Below are 13,939 nucleotides of genomic sequence, written 5' to 3'. Positions count from 1 at the left end.
CATCATCACTACCAACATCATCATCATCACCACCATCGTCATCATCACCGTCATCATCATCACTATCATCATCATCATCATCGTCGTCGTTATCATCACCACCGTCATCACCACCAACGTCATCATCATCATCATCACCGTCATCATCACCACCGTCATCATCACGACCGTCATCATCACCACCGTTATCATCATCACCACCATCAACATCATCATCACTACCAACATCATCATCATCATCACCACCAGCATCATCATCATCACCGTGATCATCACCAGCAACATCATCACCACCGTCGTCATCACCACCGTCATCATCATCACCACCGTCATCACTAATTTATTATCACCTGGGCAGTGACAATAGCTACAGAGCCAATGGGAACGCGTTGCTACTATAATAGCCCAGAAATGTCCGCCACGCGCGTGACGTCACTCCACATGCCACCCCCCCCCCCCCCCCCCCGTAATTAATAATTAAATAATCATGATCGGGTGGATTTTGACACTCACGCGTTAGAAGGTCGCGCGGAAAGACATTTCGATTCACAAAGTCGCGTCGAATATGACGACGTTTCTTTACAGAAAGTGACGGTAACAAATAAATCTACGCAGCAACAGTGCTATATCCACTATGGCAACCTCATTTACCAGTAAAAATATGATAATTGTTTTTTTACCCTTCTATCTGGCAACAAAACTGACACCTTTTTACAAGGAGTCATGTTTGCATAGACTGCAATACCTGCAGTCATAATACAAACAAAAGAACATAACTCTGATAATGTGCACTGTCCTTGAAGTTGATTGGTCCACACCCGAGACAGCTTTCCTTAGAGCCTAGTCTCACATGGGTTGGACCAGATGACGCCAAAAGGCGCACAAAAAAAAACAATTATCAGTGCTACATCCGTACGTGACGTCACTGCAAATGAGCCCCCCCCCCCCCCCCCCCCATTAATAACACTGGTCAACACACTTTTTCTGGTATAAGGTATTCCAACGGTTTTAAGGTAATTTTGGGGTGCTGATTCCAAATCTGGCATCAGTTTTTGTCTATCACATTAGGTTTTTGAGATATCAAATATTGCATTTTCAATAAAAACTGCAGATGAAAAATATTAAATAAATGTGAATATCTACATGAAATTATATTATAAACACACTATCCTAAAAATACAGCACCATATTTTAACACTAAAACAGTCACTGACTCGCAACAACTTGCAATCATAAGTGACAGAGTTAATTTCGTGTAAAATCAATGAAAATGGGGTATGCCGATAGCATAAAAATGAGATGTGATAGAGCAAATCTGAGATCAGATTTGGAATCAGCACCCTGAAATTAGTCTAGAACAGCTGCAAAAGTCCAGGCCAGAAAAAAATGCTTTTTTCGTTGACCAGTGTAGTAGATGATGATTTCGGAGGGGATGAGCGGATACACTTCGTTGTGATCTGCCCTCCTTCAGATAATCGGATGACTCCACCACCAAGGCACAACCAGAGGGTTATGTAACTGCAACTCTTTTGATCGCCATTCGATCTTTTTTCCCTCGGTCACTTCGGGGTGGATTCATTGATAGACCCACCTCTCTCTCTGCCTAGCCCCCCCCCTCTCTCTCTACTTAAGGCATCGCCACAGAGGCATTGGGTCTCTGTGTGTCTATGTTGTGTCTATCTCTGTGTCTCTGTGTTGTCTCTCTCTGCTTGTGTGTCTGTCTGTGTGTCTCCGTGTCTGCGTTTCGTCTCCCTCTCAAATTTAGTTCTACCTGATGACGGTTGCTTGTGTTGCAATCGAAACGTCGTACTCTATTATTTTATTAATTTTCCTTCCACGTGAATTTACCGAAAGAACCAAAGAGTAATTCCTGCATCTTCTTGGTTCTTTCGGTAAAGTCACGTAGAAGGGAAATAATAAAATTATAAAAAATCAAACATGATAAAATCATTCTCACGACGTTTCGCCCACAACGCAAGCAGCCGTCCTCAGGTGAAGAACAGGTCTGTCGGAAAGACAGCGTTTGAATGAGACGCTGTCTTTCTGACAGACCTGTTCTTCTATGTTTCTTCTATGTTTAATTTTTATTATTTTATTATTTCCCTTCTACGTGACTTTACCGAAAGAACCAATAAGATGAATCCCTGCAGTCACGAAAGCTTTAAATCGAAAAGTAATTCCTGCAATCAAGAAAGCTTCAAATCAAGTTTGCAACTCTTTATTTCAAAGTGTTCTTCTGAAGAGCATCTGCAATTAGGACCAGATGCACACCAATCAACCCCAATTCACACCACCTCACTGCTCAACCCCATGTACAGTGTCCACCCGAATCTCAATAATGATAACGCCTGCTTATCATATACAATACACATTCAACGTATAACATCTGACAGATATAACATTTAACAAAAGCTTAGTATTATTGGTTCTTTCGGTAAAGTCACGTAGTAGGGAATTAATAAAATAATACAAATATAAAACAATAACATGCTCACGACGTTTCGACTGCAACACAAGCAATCATCATCAGGTGTGAAATCCACAGCAAGAAAATTTGAAAAAAGTGGCGTTTTTTCCTAACGTAAGCACCACAGACAGCGATTTGGCAGTTGACCAGATGCACAAGTCCATCTTGCTGTGGATTTCACACCTGATGATGATTGCTGCTTGTGTTGCAGTCTAAACGTCGTGAGAATTTTTATTGTTTTATATTTTTATTATTTTATTATTTCCTTTCTACGTGATGACTTTACCGAAAGAACCAAGAATATGAATCCCTGCAGTCACGAAAGCTTTAAATCAAGATAAAAACTTAGTAGTAAAAAAATCTACTTCCGTGGGCCTACTCTTAACACGAAAGGTGACACTGCACTTTGAGGGATCCAATGGAATCTGTATCTCATGACATGTTGCCACTACAAGGATTAAAAATACATGGCTTCAACTCCTGGCTATCAATCTCATCAACACCGATATCCAATTGCCATCAGAACGTGATATAGCTACCAGCGAAATTACCAGCGAAACGTCGTACTAAAAAATTGTAAATGTTGATTTAAAGCTTTCGTGACTGCAGGGATTCATAGTCTTGGTTCTTTCGGTAAAGTCACGTAGAAGGGAAAAAATAAAATAATATTAATATAAAACAATACAAATTCAACACAAGCAATCATCATCAGGTGTGAAATGCACACCTGATGATGATTGCTTGTGTTGCAGTCGAAACGTCGTGAGAATTTTTATTGTTTTTTTATTTATATTATTTTATTATTTCCCTTCTACGTGACTTTACCGAAAGAACCAAGAATATTGTAAATGTTGTGGATTCACTCTTCAACACACCAGTGGGCCAAAGTAGTGAACTATTTTGTCTTTTGTCAACTTGACACTTTTTTTACTGATTGGCCTTGTCGGGTGGTGGAGGGTTACGTCACATTTAAAAATAACGCGATCTAACCCAAAAACGTTTATTATGAATAATATTGGTCGCGAAAGCCTGCTACGTGTTAAAGTGATATAACTGCTCACCCCAAGCTATAAATGCTCTGATACGTGCATTGTCTTTGTGCTGTTCGCCTTTTGGCGTTCTCTGGTATGACGCTGCTCGTGAGACGAGGCCACAAAGAAGGCCGCTGTCTCTGGTGTAGGCCAATCAGTTTCAAAGACAACGCCATGTAACATGATAGTGACATTATTATTAAAGACAATTTATATATTATCAGCGCCATGTTTCGATTTAAAGCTTTCATGACTGCAGGGATTCATATTCTTGGTTCTTTTGGTAAAGTCACGTAGAAGGGAAATAATAAAATAATAAAAATAAAACATAATAAAATTATTCTCACGACGCAAGCAGCCGTCCTCAGGTGAAGAACTGGTCTGTTCTTCACCTGAGGACGGCTGCTTGTGTTGTGGCCGAAACGTCGTGAGAATTATTGTTATGTTTTATTTTTATTATTTCCCTTCTACGTGACTTTACTGAAAGAACCAAGAAGAAGCGCCATGTTTGTTTGCATGTTCACCACAACTACTGTGCGTGGTTACTGCAGTACTACATTTCCTGAAAAAGGTTTCTATTCAGAGTTTGAACATCTCAACACACCTGTTTTATTGCCAGAAAGGGTAAAACCTATTCTCATTTTTCATACGAGATGTACTAATGTGGGCGCTGTGTGTGGTTTCCCTAGAGCTGATGGTCGTCACCCCAGAGAAAATGAACGCTGTAGCAGGCAGCACGATTCTCCTACCCTGCTCCTACACCTGTACAATCAGCGGCGTTACTCACACACTGGCGGAGTGGTTGAGGATCATAGATGGACGTGATGAAACGGTGAGTTTCGATTTAAAGCTAGCGTGACTGCAGCATGGATTCACCTTCTTGGTTCTTTCGGTAAAGTCACGTAGAAGAGAAATAATTAAACAATAAAAATAAAACATAATAAAATACAATTCTCACGACGTTTCGGTCACAACGCAAGCAGCCGTCCTCAGGTGAAGAACAGGTCTGTCGGAAAGACAGTGTCAGACACTCCCTTCTACGTGACTTTACCGAAAGAACCAATAAGATGAAACGGTGAGTTATAAATCTCTCTATCAGAGTAGGACATCGAAATGCGGGAAACCTTGCCCAACACACCTTTTTCGAATGCGTCGGTTTGTCGGAAGACGGGCGGTGATCGGTAACAGAGGTTGTTTTGGGTTAGATCGCGTAAATATATAAATGTGTCATTAATCCCGTCACCACCCGATGCATGCAATTAGTAAGGATTGTCACATAAACAGAACATATCAATTTATCACTAGTACAGCACACTTGTGCGTTGGAGAGCAAAGCCACGACACTTATGTAATGCGGGCGTAAACGGCCTCGCGGATATGACGTCACGGGGGGAGGAGTTAGGTCACGTGGGAGAGAGGGATCAAGTCTGAAGGGGGAGAAACCGGAAGAGACGGGAGAGAGTTGGGGATTGGGAAAGAGTGAGGCCACGCAGGGCGGAGATCGGAGAGTGGCGAGATCGCCACACAGGGAGTGAGACTCGGCACCGTCGGCCAGCGGTGACCGAGCACGGAGTGACGAGCAGCAGCGGGGGGAGCTGCTGTGAGGGCAGCCGGAGGTCTGCACGGGGAAACCAGCAGCGGTGGAGCTGCATCGGAGTGGGGAGAGGCTACGGGAGCGAAGGCAGCATCGAGCTGCCGAGCGGAGAGGCTCTGAGCGAGGGCCGTGTGGGACAAGTGTAAAGGAACCCGAATAAAGGACAACGGAGACAGACACAATGAACGAGTCCTTTATTACACTTACAATCTGAGCGCAATGTTTTGGTAGTAACTACAACTAGCTTCATCAGGAGACAGCCATATTTGTGGAGAAATCATCCTGTTTAGTTCCTTAAATAGAGGGGTAGATGTGATGGCATCACTTGTGAGCCCTTCTTGATGTTGGGGGGGGGCTATTAATGAATGCATATAAATGAGAATGGGTATCCACTGCAGGCTGGGTTAATTACATGGTATATCTTGACTTAAAGCTGGTAATGTTAATCAACGTAATCTCTGCATCTTTAGAGGAACGGCAGTGAAGACAACAGCTTCATCGGCTTAGTTCAGAGTTTCTCCAATTTTCTGGTTTGAAGAAAAGTATTCTCCCCATAGAAGTTAGTCAGTTTAACACGCAGGCTTTGGCGACCAATATCATTGTGAGTGCCGTGGCGATGGGAAGGGTAATAGAGACCGGGGTTTTGTGTTGAGGCGATATTGAAAACCCAAGAGTGTACACACACAGCAAGAAGACAACCTGATGATGCAGGCATTGATGAGAAGGAAACTGGCACTATTTGGACACATCTGTAGGATGGACAACAACAGGGAAATTCAAAGTGTTGTCGCTCAGAAAAATGGAAGGAACCAGATAGAGATTAAGACCTAATGGAGAATGGCTTGACGACGACATAAGAATATCTTCTTGGTTCTTTCTGTAAAGTCACGTAGAAGGTGTTTCATTCAGACGCTGTCTTCCCGACAGACCTGTTCTTCACCTTGAGGACGGCTGCTTGCGTTGTGGCCGAAACGTCGTGAGAATTATTTTATTATGTTTTATTTTTATTATTTTATTATTTCCCTTCTACGTGATGACTTTACCGAAAGAACCAAGAAGATGAATCCCTGCAGTCACGAAAGCTTTAAATCGAGACATAAGAAGAGTTTGGTGCCAGAAAGACGTGGCAAATACTTGAGCAGATTGGCACGACAAGACACAGGAAAGTGGAAATGAATGACGAAATGTGCAGTCGACACCTTATGGGCCATCTGCCCGTAGATCGCAATGATGATGATGGCACACAAGATGTGGAGAGTGACTCAGCATAACAATGGCAGAAATCTTCTTGGTTCTTTCGGTAAAGTCACGTAGAATGGAAATAATCAAATAATAAAAATAAAACATAATAAGTAATTTTTAAAATAATTTTTATTTTATTTTGTTTCATTTTTATTATTTTATTTTTTCCCTTCTACGTGACTTTACCGAAAGAACCAAGAAGATGAATCCCTGCAGTCACAAAAGCTTCAAATCGAAATGGCAGAAATCGTTCAGAATTATTCATAGCAAAAAGGGAGGAGGGTTTTCATACAGGATCCAGGAAGGTAACCAGAGTTTTCCCATGAGGTCTGTTACTTTGTCGAACGCGGTTTTGCCCAACCCGGCATTTCCCAGGAATGTTTGGCGAGGTCTGCGTGCACTGAACTAAGGGGTGCGGTGCCCAAGTGTGATATTAGTGAACACCTATTTTATTGCCAGAAAGTGTAAAACCTAATCTTAATTTTCATACTTCTGTTGGGGACTAATGTAGAGAAACGTTTAGGATTCAAGAAGTAGAATGGGTTGTGATAATTAAGAGCAGGTGGCCGGATGACTAAACATGCGGAGAGGAAAGCACTGTCTAGTTAAGGGCAGGGAGAGAGGAGATATGAAAGGGGACGATCACGAACAGTCGGGACGCTTGCCTGGGACGAAGACGAGTTTGTGGCTCCACAGGGCAGTACTCGTAGGAGAGATGTGAACCTCCCGCACACAGGAAAACAAAGATCGTGCCTTCATCTTCAAGAGCGTCTCGTCGGAGCTTCCTTACACTTTGATACCGGCAAAAAAGTTCCCGTAGGTATAACTGCTCAAACCCGAGCTATAAATCCTCTGATACTTGCTTTGTCTTTGTACTGTTTACCTCTTGGCGTTGTTCTCTTGTCTAAAACCGGCGGTGAGACAAGGCCATGAAGACGGCTGCTGTCTCTGGTGTAGGCCAATCAGTTTCAAGGACTGCACGTATTTTATCAGAGCACTAGCAGGAAGTACCCAGCTTTGGCCAGGGGGGAAATATATCAAATCTTATCTTCTCTTTCAAAACATAATCTATACATACACAAATACTAAGCTATCATGAACGCCCAGCATTCCGTTTGTCTGTCCACAAAACTATAAGAGCCTTTCAGAAGTCATGAATCAAAAAGTTTCAGAAAGTGGGGCAAATATTTAATCTAAATGGTTTCCTTCCCCAATTTTGTTTTATTCTTCACCCCACAAAATTGTATTTAGTTTGTAGGCATATATACCTACACACCCTACATACAATAGCATAAGGAGTATCTGGTGACTCCAAGTAGCATATAATGACAATAGTAGTATCTACTGACCCTATAGTAGTATCTATTGATTCTATAGAAGTATATACTGACTCTATAGAAGTAAATGCACACATTGGGGTGGGTGTGGGAGAAGAGGACATCACGCAGTTCAGGATTTTCCTGAGCCTGTGCTTCTGCAGCAGCCATAACTGTGCGGTCTCTGGCTTGTCTTGATGCATGCTGCACTGTAGTTTCCACAGCCTGTGCTGCAGCAGTAACTGTGCAGTCTCTGGCTTGTCTTGATGCTCGCTGCTCTGCAGATTCCTCAGCTCGTGCCGCTGCGGTGCCTTCGTTGCTTGTTTCCTGCTGGGTCAGCCGCTGCTTCTCCACTGTTTGTTTTGCGTACCACAGCGCCACTCTCATTGTGTTTATTTTCGACTTGGAGAGGCACTTTTAAATCATGATCTAGATTGAAAAACTATTTTTTTTAAACTGATGTTTGTGTTTGGTTTGTTGCCCTTCCCTCGCACCTCCTATTGGCATTGTTGGTGTCAAAGAAGTTTAACATACAAACAACACACATACAACTTATATACAACATTCATACAACACACATACAACACACGTACAACATACATACAACATACATACAACTTTGATCTGTGCATGCTTTCGCCTTTGTTGACCACAGATTTATAAATTCCCCAATGGAGATATCAGCTCCTGGCCTTTACAGACGTCCTGGATGGGTGATGCGACCAAGTGTGACGCCTCCATCAATGTCAGCAACATCAAGATTCAAAACTCTGGGCGATATGGCTGTAAGGTCACGGTTTATCCACAAAACAAGCACGACATTGGGTATCTACAGCTAATTGTCAACAGTCCATCAGGTTTGTGTTAATTACTTCAAACGTCTATATTACCACCCACCACTCGATCATCTATGCTATAGACTAATTCTAGATTTGAAGCATTCGTGACTGCAAGGATTCATACTCTTAGTTTTTTTCGGTAAAGTCACGTAGGTAAAAAATGAAATTAAAATTCTTTTAATTTTGGAATTAAAGTTAAAATAATTTTAATTTCATTTTTTACGTACGTGACTTTACCGAAAAAACTAAGAGTATCCTATATACCTCATATAGATCTCAACATGTAAACTTTCGAGCCATGCGCCCAGTGCCATGGTGAACTGGGTTCAACCACTGGCTACGATCTCATCACCACCATGTACATCAGGACCATTGACTGCTCCTCAACGACATCTACGCAGTCTTAAAACAACGTCGGATATGAGGTGACTCAGAGGTCAGAGTGATGAACTAGTGTAGTGGGTCAATAACAAGAAGAGAGTCGCTCTGAGGCAACACGCATTTTTATTTACAAATAATCCCTAATCTTGATTGTGAAGCTTTTGTGACTGCAGGAATCCATACTCTTTGGTTCTTTCGGTAAAGTCACGTAGGTAGAAAATAATATAAATCACGACGTTTTGGGTTCAACACAAGCGCCCGTCATGAGGTGGGAAATTATGGTCTGCTACTGAGGCAGACTGTTGTAAAGGGTTTGAAATGGGTGTAGCCAAAGGACCATAAAGAAGTGGCCGGGGCTAGTGATGTTAATGTGAGAAATTAACATGTAACTGTAAGATAGGAAAGCGGCCTCCTCGACGAGGGCACAGAAATGGCTATGTTCATGTGAGAGATTAGCATGATGTAAATAATCCCTAACATAAAGGGGTAATGGCCCCTTACACCCGATACGCCTCCCACTGGCTATTCTAACGCTTATTTTTTTTGCATTTCGGGGCAGCCATTTATTCAATGATCCTACACAGTTCAACACAGATGACATATCATTTAATCACGTGACGATGTCCATTTAGTACAATCTACATTGTGCCTGAAAATGGGGGTGGTCAAAGTTTTTTGAGAAATTATTTAGTTTTACAATACGGTGCATTAACTAATTATCGTCGTCTGTGTTGCGATACGTATCATGTAGGGTATGACATTTGGGTCGTTCAACTTATCCTGCCAGGTCGCATGTCTCTCATTTGCATTTTTCGTACAGGTCTGTCGAGAAGACAGACTCTGTCTTCGCGACAGACCTGTTCTTCACCTGAGGACGGTTGCTTGCGTTCTGGCCGAAACGTCGTGATCATTATTTATCTTCGGGTGGACGACGACTGCCCGGACCGTTCAGAGGTCCGGCTTTTATACAAGTCTGTGGCTTGCTCCGCCCCAGCCACGCCTTCCTTCCAGGATCTTCCACCAGGTCCTGGGAGGGTGACGTCATCCCCCAACCCCCTTCCCGGGGTCTGGGGCAGAGGTTGCAAATGGGTTTTGATTCCTTACCCGTACCCGTACCCTACCCGTACCCGTACCCGGCCGCACCAGTGTCACAAACGGGTACCCGTACCCGGCCGTACCCGTACCCTACCCGTACCCGGCCGGGTACGGGTAGGGTACAGGTATCGGGTACCTGATTGCGACCTCTGGGATGAAGCCATGTTGCAGGCGTGGGTGGGTTGATTCTAGGAACTTGAATTGTGAGAAGAGACAAGACGTTGGGAAATGATTGACAAATGGTGACTCACCAGTGACTCACGGTCTACCCGTACCCGTACCTGGCTGCACCAGGGTCGCAAACGGGTACCCGGCTATCGGGTAGGGTACGGGTATCGGGTACCCGGTTGCGACCTCTGGTCTGGGGTCTCGGTCCCAGGATTTGTTTTCCCATCGGGGTTACCGTTGGCCCTTTGGGCCATCGTCCATTGACACTGGGCTCCGTCACACTACCGCCCCCTATTGACACGTTTGGGATACTACCGGCTGACAGCATGGCGAGTGCATAATAACACTGGTCAACACACTTTTTTTGGCATAAGGTATTCCAATGGTTTTAAGGTAATTTTGGGGTGCTGATTCCAAATCTGGCATCAGTTTTTGTCTATCACATCAGGGTTTTGAGATATCAAATATTGCATTTTCAATAAAAACTGCAGAAGAAAAATATTAAATAAATGTGGATATCTACATAAAATGATATTATAAACACACGATCCTAAAAATACAGCACCATACTTTAACACTAAAGCAATCATCACTGACTCGCAACAACTTGCAATCATAAGTGACAGTTAATTTCGGGTAAAATCAATGAAAATGGGGTATGCCGATAGCATAAAGATGAGATGTGATAGAGCAAATCTGAGATCAGATTTGGAATCAGCACCCTGAAATTAGTCTAAAACAGCTGCAAAAGTCTAGGCCAGAAAAAATGTTTTTTTTTGTCGACCAGTGTAATAATACCTCTACACGAGTACCACTCAGAAGCATGGGTTCAAGTCCAGAGATTTGCCTGCGAGTTAACCGAGTCCTCGAGTCGAGTGAGTTGATGGACTAAGCCCCCCTCCGGCAATTCCGCACTTAATTGACGAAATTAAAATTCTGAGAAATAAAACGTATCTGGTTGATTGCCATGCGGTAAGCGCTGTTTCATGTGCAAGAGCAATTTGGGTAAGTCCTGCTCCCAACTGTGTAGACCAGCAGACATCGCTTGAAGAAATCTCAGAGTTAGCTGTATTATGAAACAAATATCTGTTCTACGGATTGTTCTCTAGCAAGACATGTTGCACTACTCTGTGGGAAATCCCTTTATATTAATAACGGGACACGGAGATAACATTTGGTAAACAAAAATATGTAAGAAACCCTTGCACAACGCGGCTTCATCTAACGAGTGTTTTGGCTCGAGACGGTTGTGGGTGATGGGGTTTGTTTTCCACAACACAGGGGTAATACTCTTTGGTTACATTTCGATTTAAAGATTTCGTGACTGCAGGGATTCATCTTCTTGGTTCTTTCGGTAAAGTCACGTAGAATGTAAATAATAAAACTAATAAAATAATAAAACATAATAAAATAATTCTCACGACGTTTCGGCCACAACGCAAGCAGCCGTCCTCAGGTGGAGAACAGGTCTGTCGAGAAGGCCGAAACGTCGTGAGAATTATTTTATTATGTTTTATTTGTAATATTTTATTATTTCCATTTTACGTGACCTTACCGAAAGATCCAAGAAGAAGCGCCAAGTTTGTTTGCATACTATTTGGTTCTTTCGGTAAAGTCACGGAAAAAGAAATTAAATAAAACAATAATAGACTACGACTTTTCGATTGCAACACAAGCAACCATCATTAATTTGTAACTTATGATGATTGCTTGTGTTGCAATCGAAACGTCGTATTCTATTATTATTTTATTTTATTTATTTCTACGTGAATTTACCGAAAGAACCAGAGAGTAATTCATGCAGTCACGAAAGCTTCGAATCTAGTTTGGCAGTAGTAATATTTCGGTGAAACGCAGTTTGACGCTGCTAACATTTTCGTATCTTCTTCTTGGTTCTTTCGGTATAGTCACGTGGAAGGGAAATAATAAAATAATAAAACTTATAAAATACAATTCTCACGACGTTTCGGCCACAACGCAAGCAGCCGTCCTCAGCTGAATAACAGGTCTGAGACACTGTCTTTCCGACAGACCTATCCTCAGGTGAATAACAGGACTGAGACTCTGTCTTTCCGACAGACCTGTTCTTCATCTGAGGACGGCTGCTTGCGTTATGGCCGAAACGTCATGAGAATTGTATTTTATTATGTTTATTTTTATTATTTTATTATTTCCCTTCTACGTGACTTTACCGAAATAACCAAGAAGATGAATCCCTGCAGTCACGAAAGCTTTAAATCGAAAATTTTCGTATCTGCATCAAAAACAGGTAGTGCCGTGAGGGTGCTGGGTACGTTGGAGTGTGTGAATCGACTGTAAGAACGATGTATTTACCGTGTATTTTAACACGTAGGCTTTCGCGACCAATACCTATATTATGAATTTACCGTGTATGTCTGTGTGCGCGTGTGGGTATGTTTTTGTGTGATAATGTAATGCACTCAAAACGGACAGCAGCACAACGTAAAATGCTCACACATTACCGCATGCATCTAGTGATTGAGAACATTAGTCATGCGGACGACTGGATGGTGAATCATTGAATGTTCAAGTGGCAGTGTTAGTGGCGAGCGTAGGGTGTGAGTGCCGTGGTGCAGGAAGAATGGAGACGGGGGTTTTGTGTTGCGTTTAAATTGACAAAGAGTGCACACACACACTCACAAGACGTGAGAACGACTCAGCAGCCATTTGTACAATAACGTGAGTATTAAATTTCAATTTAAAGCTTTCGTGACTGCAGGGATTCAGCTTGTTGGTTCTTTCGGAAAAGTCACGTAGAAGGGAAATAATAAAATAATAAAACTAAAACATAATAAAATACAATTCTCACGACGTTTCGGCCACAACGCAAGCAGCCGTCCTCAGGTGAAGAACAGGTCTGTCGGAAAGACAGCGTCTGAATGACGCTGTCTTTCCGACAGACCTGTTCTTAATGAACTGTTCTTCACCTGAGGACGGCTGCTTGCGTTGTGGCCGAAACGTCGTGAGAATTGTATTTTATTATGTTTTCGTTTTATTATTTTATTATTTCCCTTCTACGTGACTTTACCGAAAGAACCAAAAAAACGTGAGTATTAGTTAAACAGAGATGGGAGGGGGTGATCATTTCGAAGGCAGGTAGGCATCCACAGTTTTCCCATGAGGTCTGTTTCTGTCGATCAAAGTTGTGCCCAACATGGCATTTTCCATGAACGTAACCCCCCGCGTTGGACGAGGTCCGCCTTTTCTGTACTTTTAAAACGCATTGTTACCGATTAATATTTCGTAAACGTTTTATACATTTATATTATATAAGAAAATATACTAATGTGGACATGGTGTGTGGTTTCTCTAGAACTCGTGGTTGTGACCCCAGATAAAATGAACGCCATGGCAGGCACTACATTTATCCTGCCCTGCTCCTACACCTGTACAATCAGTGGCATTACCCACATGCTGGTGGAGTGGTTAAGCATCATAGACGGGCGTGAAGAGAGGGTGAGTTACTTCTCTGTCTGTTCTGTGCGCCATTTGCCACTAAATTGCAGCAAGTGCAAGCGTGGAATTGATAGTCTTGTTAGGAAACCTGGTCACATGACCCTTGAGCAATTTCAATATCCAACGCTGATGAAGAGGTTTGTTATTTTCTATTCAGATCGAGGACCCCTGGTCACGTGACTGGGCTGAGGCTTGGGCCAGCCATTTTGCAAACAGTCTCCACGTGAAGCTTCTTTGTCAACAGTTAATCCAGCTGAGTTGCAAGCCCTGCAGACAGAATCATTCTCGGGTTTTATCTGAACGATTTTTACACTGAAACAATATCACAC

The 13,939-nt window shown here is 42.6% G+C and overlaps 1 protein-coding gene across 2 annotated transcripts in view; it reads left to right on the top strand.

The window, feature by feature from the left end:
- The window catches only part of LOC133339682 (myelin protein zero-like protein 1), a 48,261-nt gene that overhangs the window by 21,559 nt on the left and 12,763 nt on the right, over window positions 1-13,939 (top strand). For both annotated transcript variants that reach the window (XM_061547838.1, XM_061547837.1), the window contains exons 4-6: window positions 4,188-4,330; window positions 8,306-8,507; window positions 13,468-13,610. In XM_061547838.1, the coding sequence (XP_061403822.1) occupies window positions 4,188-4,330; window positions 8,306-8,507; window positions 13,468-13,610 (488 nt within the window). The remainder of the gene's footprint in view (window positions 1-4,187; window positions 4,331-8,305; window positions 8,508-13,467; window positions 13,611-13,939) is intronic.

This window comes from Lethenteron reissneri, unplaced genomic scaffold, assembly GCF_015708825.2.
Source record: "Lethenteron reissneri isolate LAM-NWPU_2019-01 unplaced genomic scaffold, ASM1570882v1 scaffold_203, whole genome shotgun sequence".
NCBI classification, from domain to species: Eukaryota; Metazoa; Chordata; class Hyperoartia; order Petromyzontiformes; family Petromyzontidae; genus Lethenteron; species Lethenteron reissneri.
This window is presented reverse-complemented; position numbering and strand designations above follow the sequence as displayed.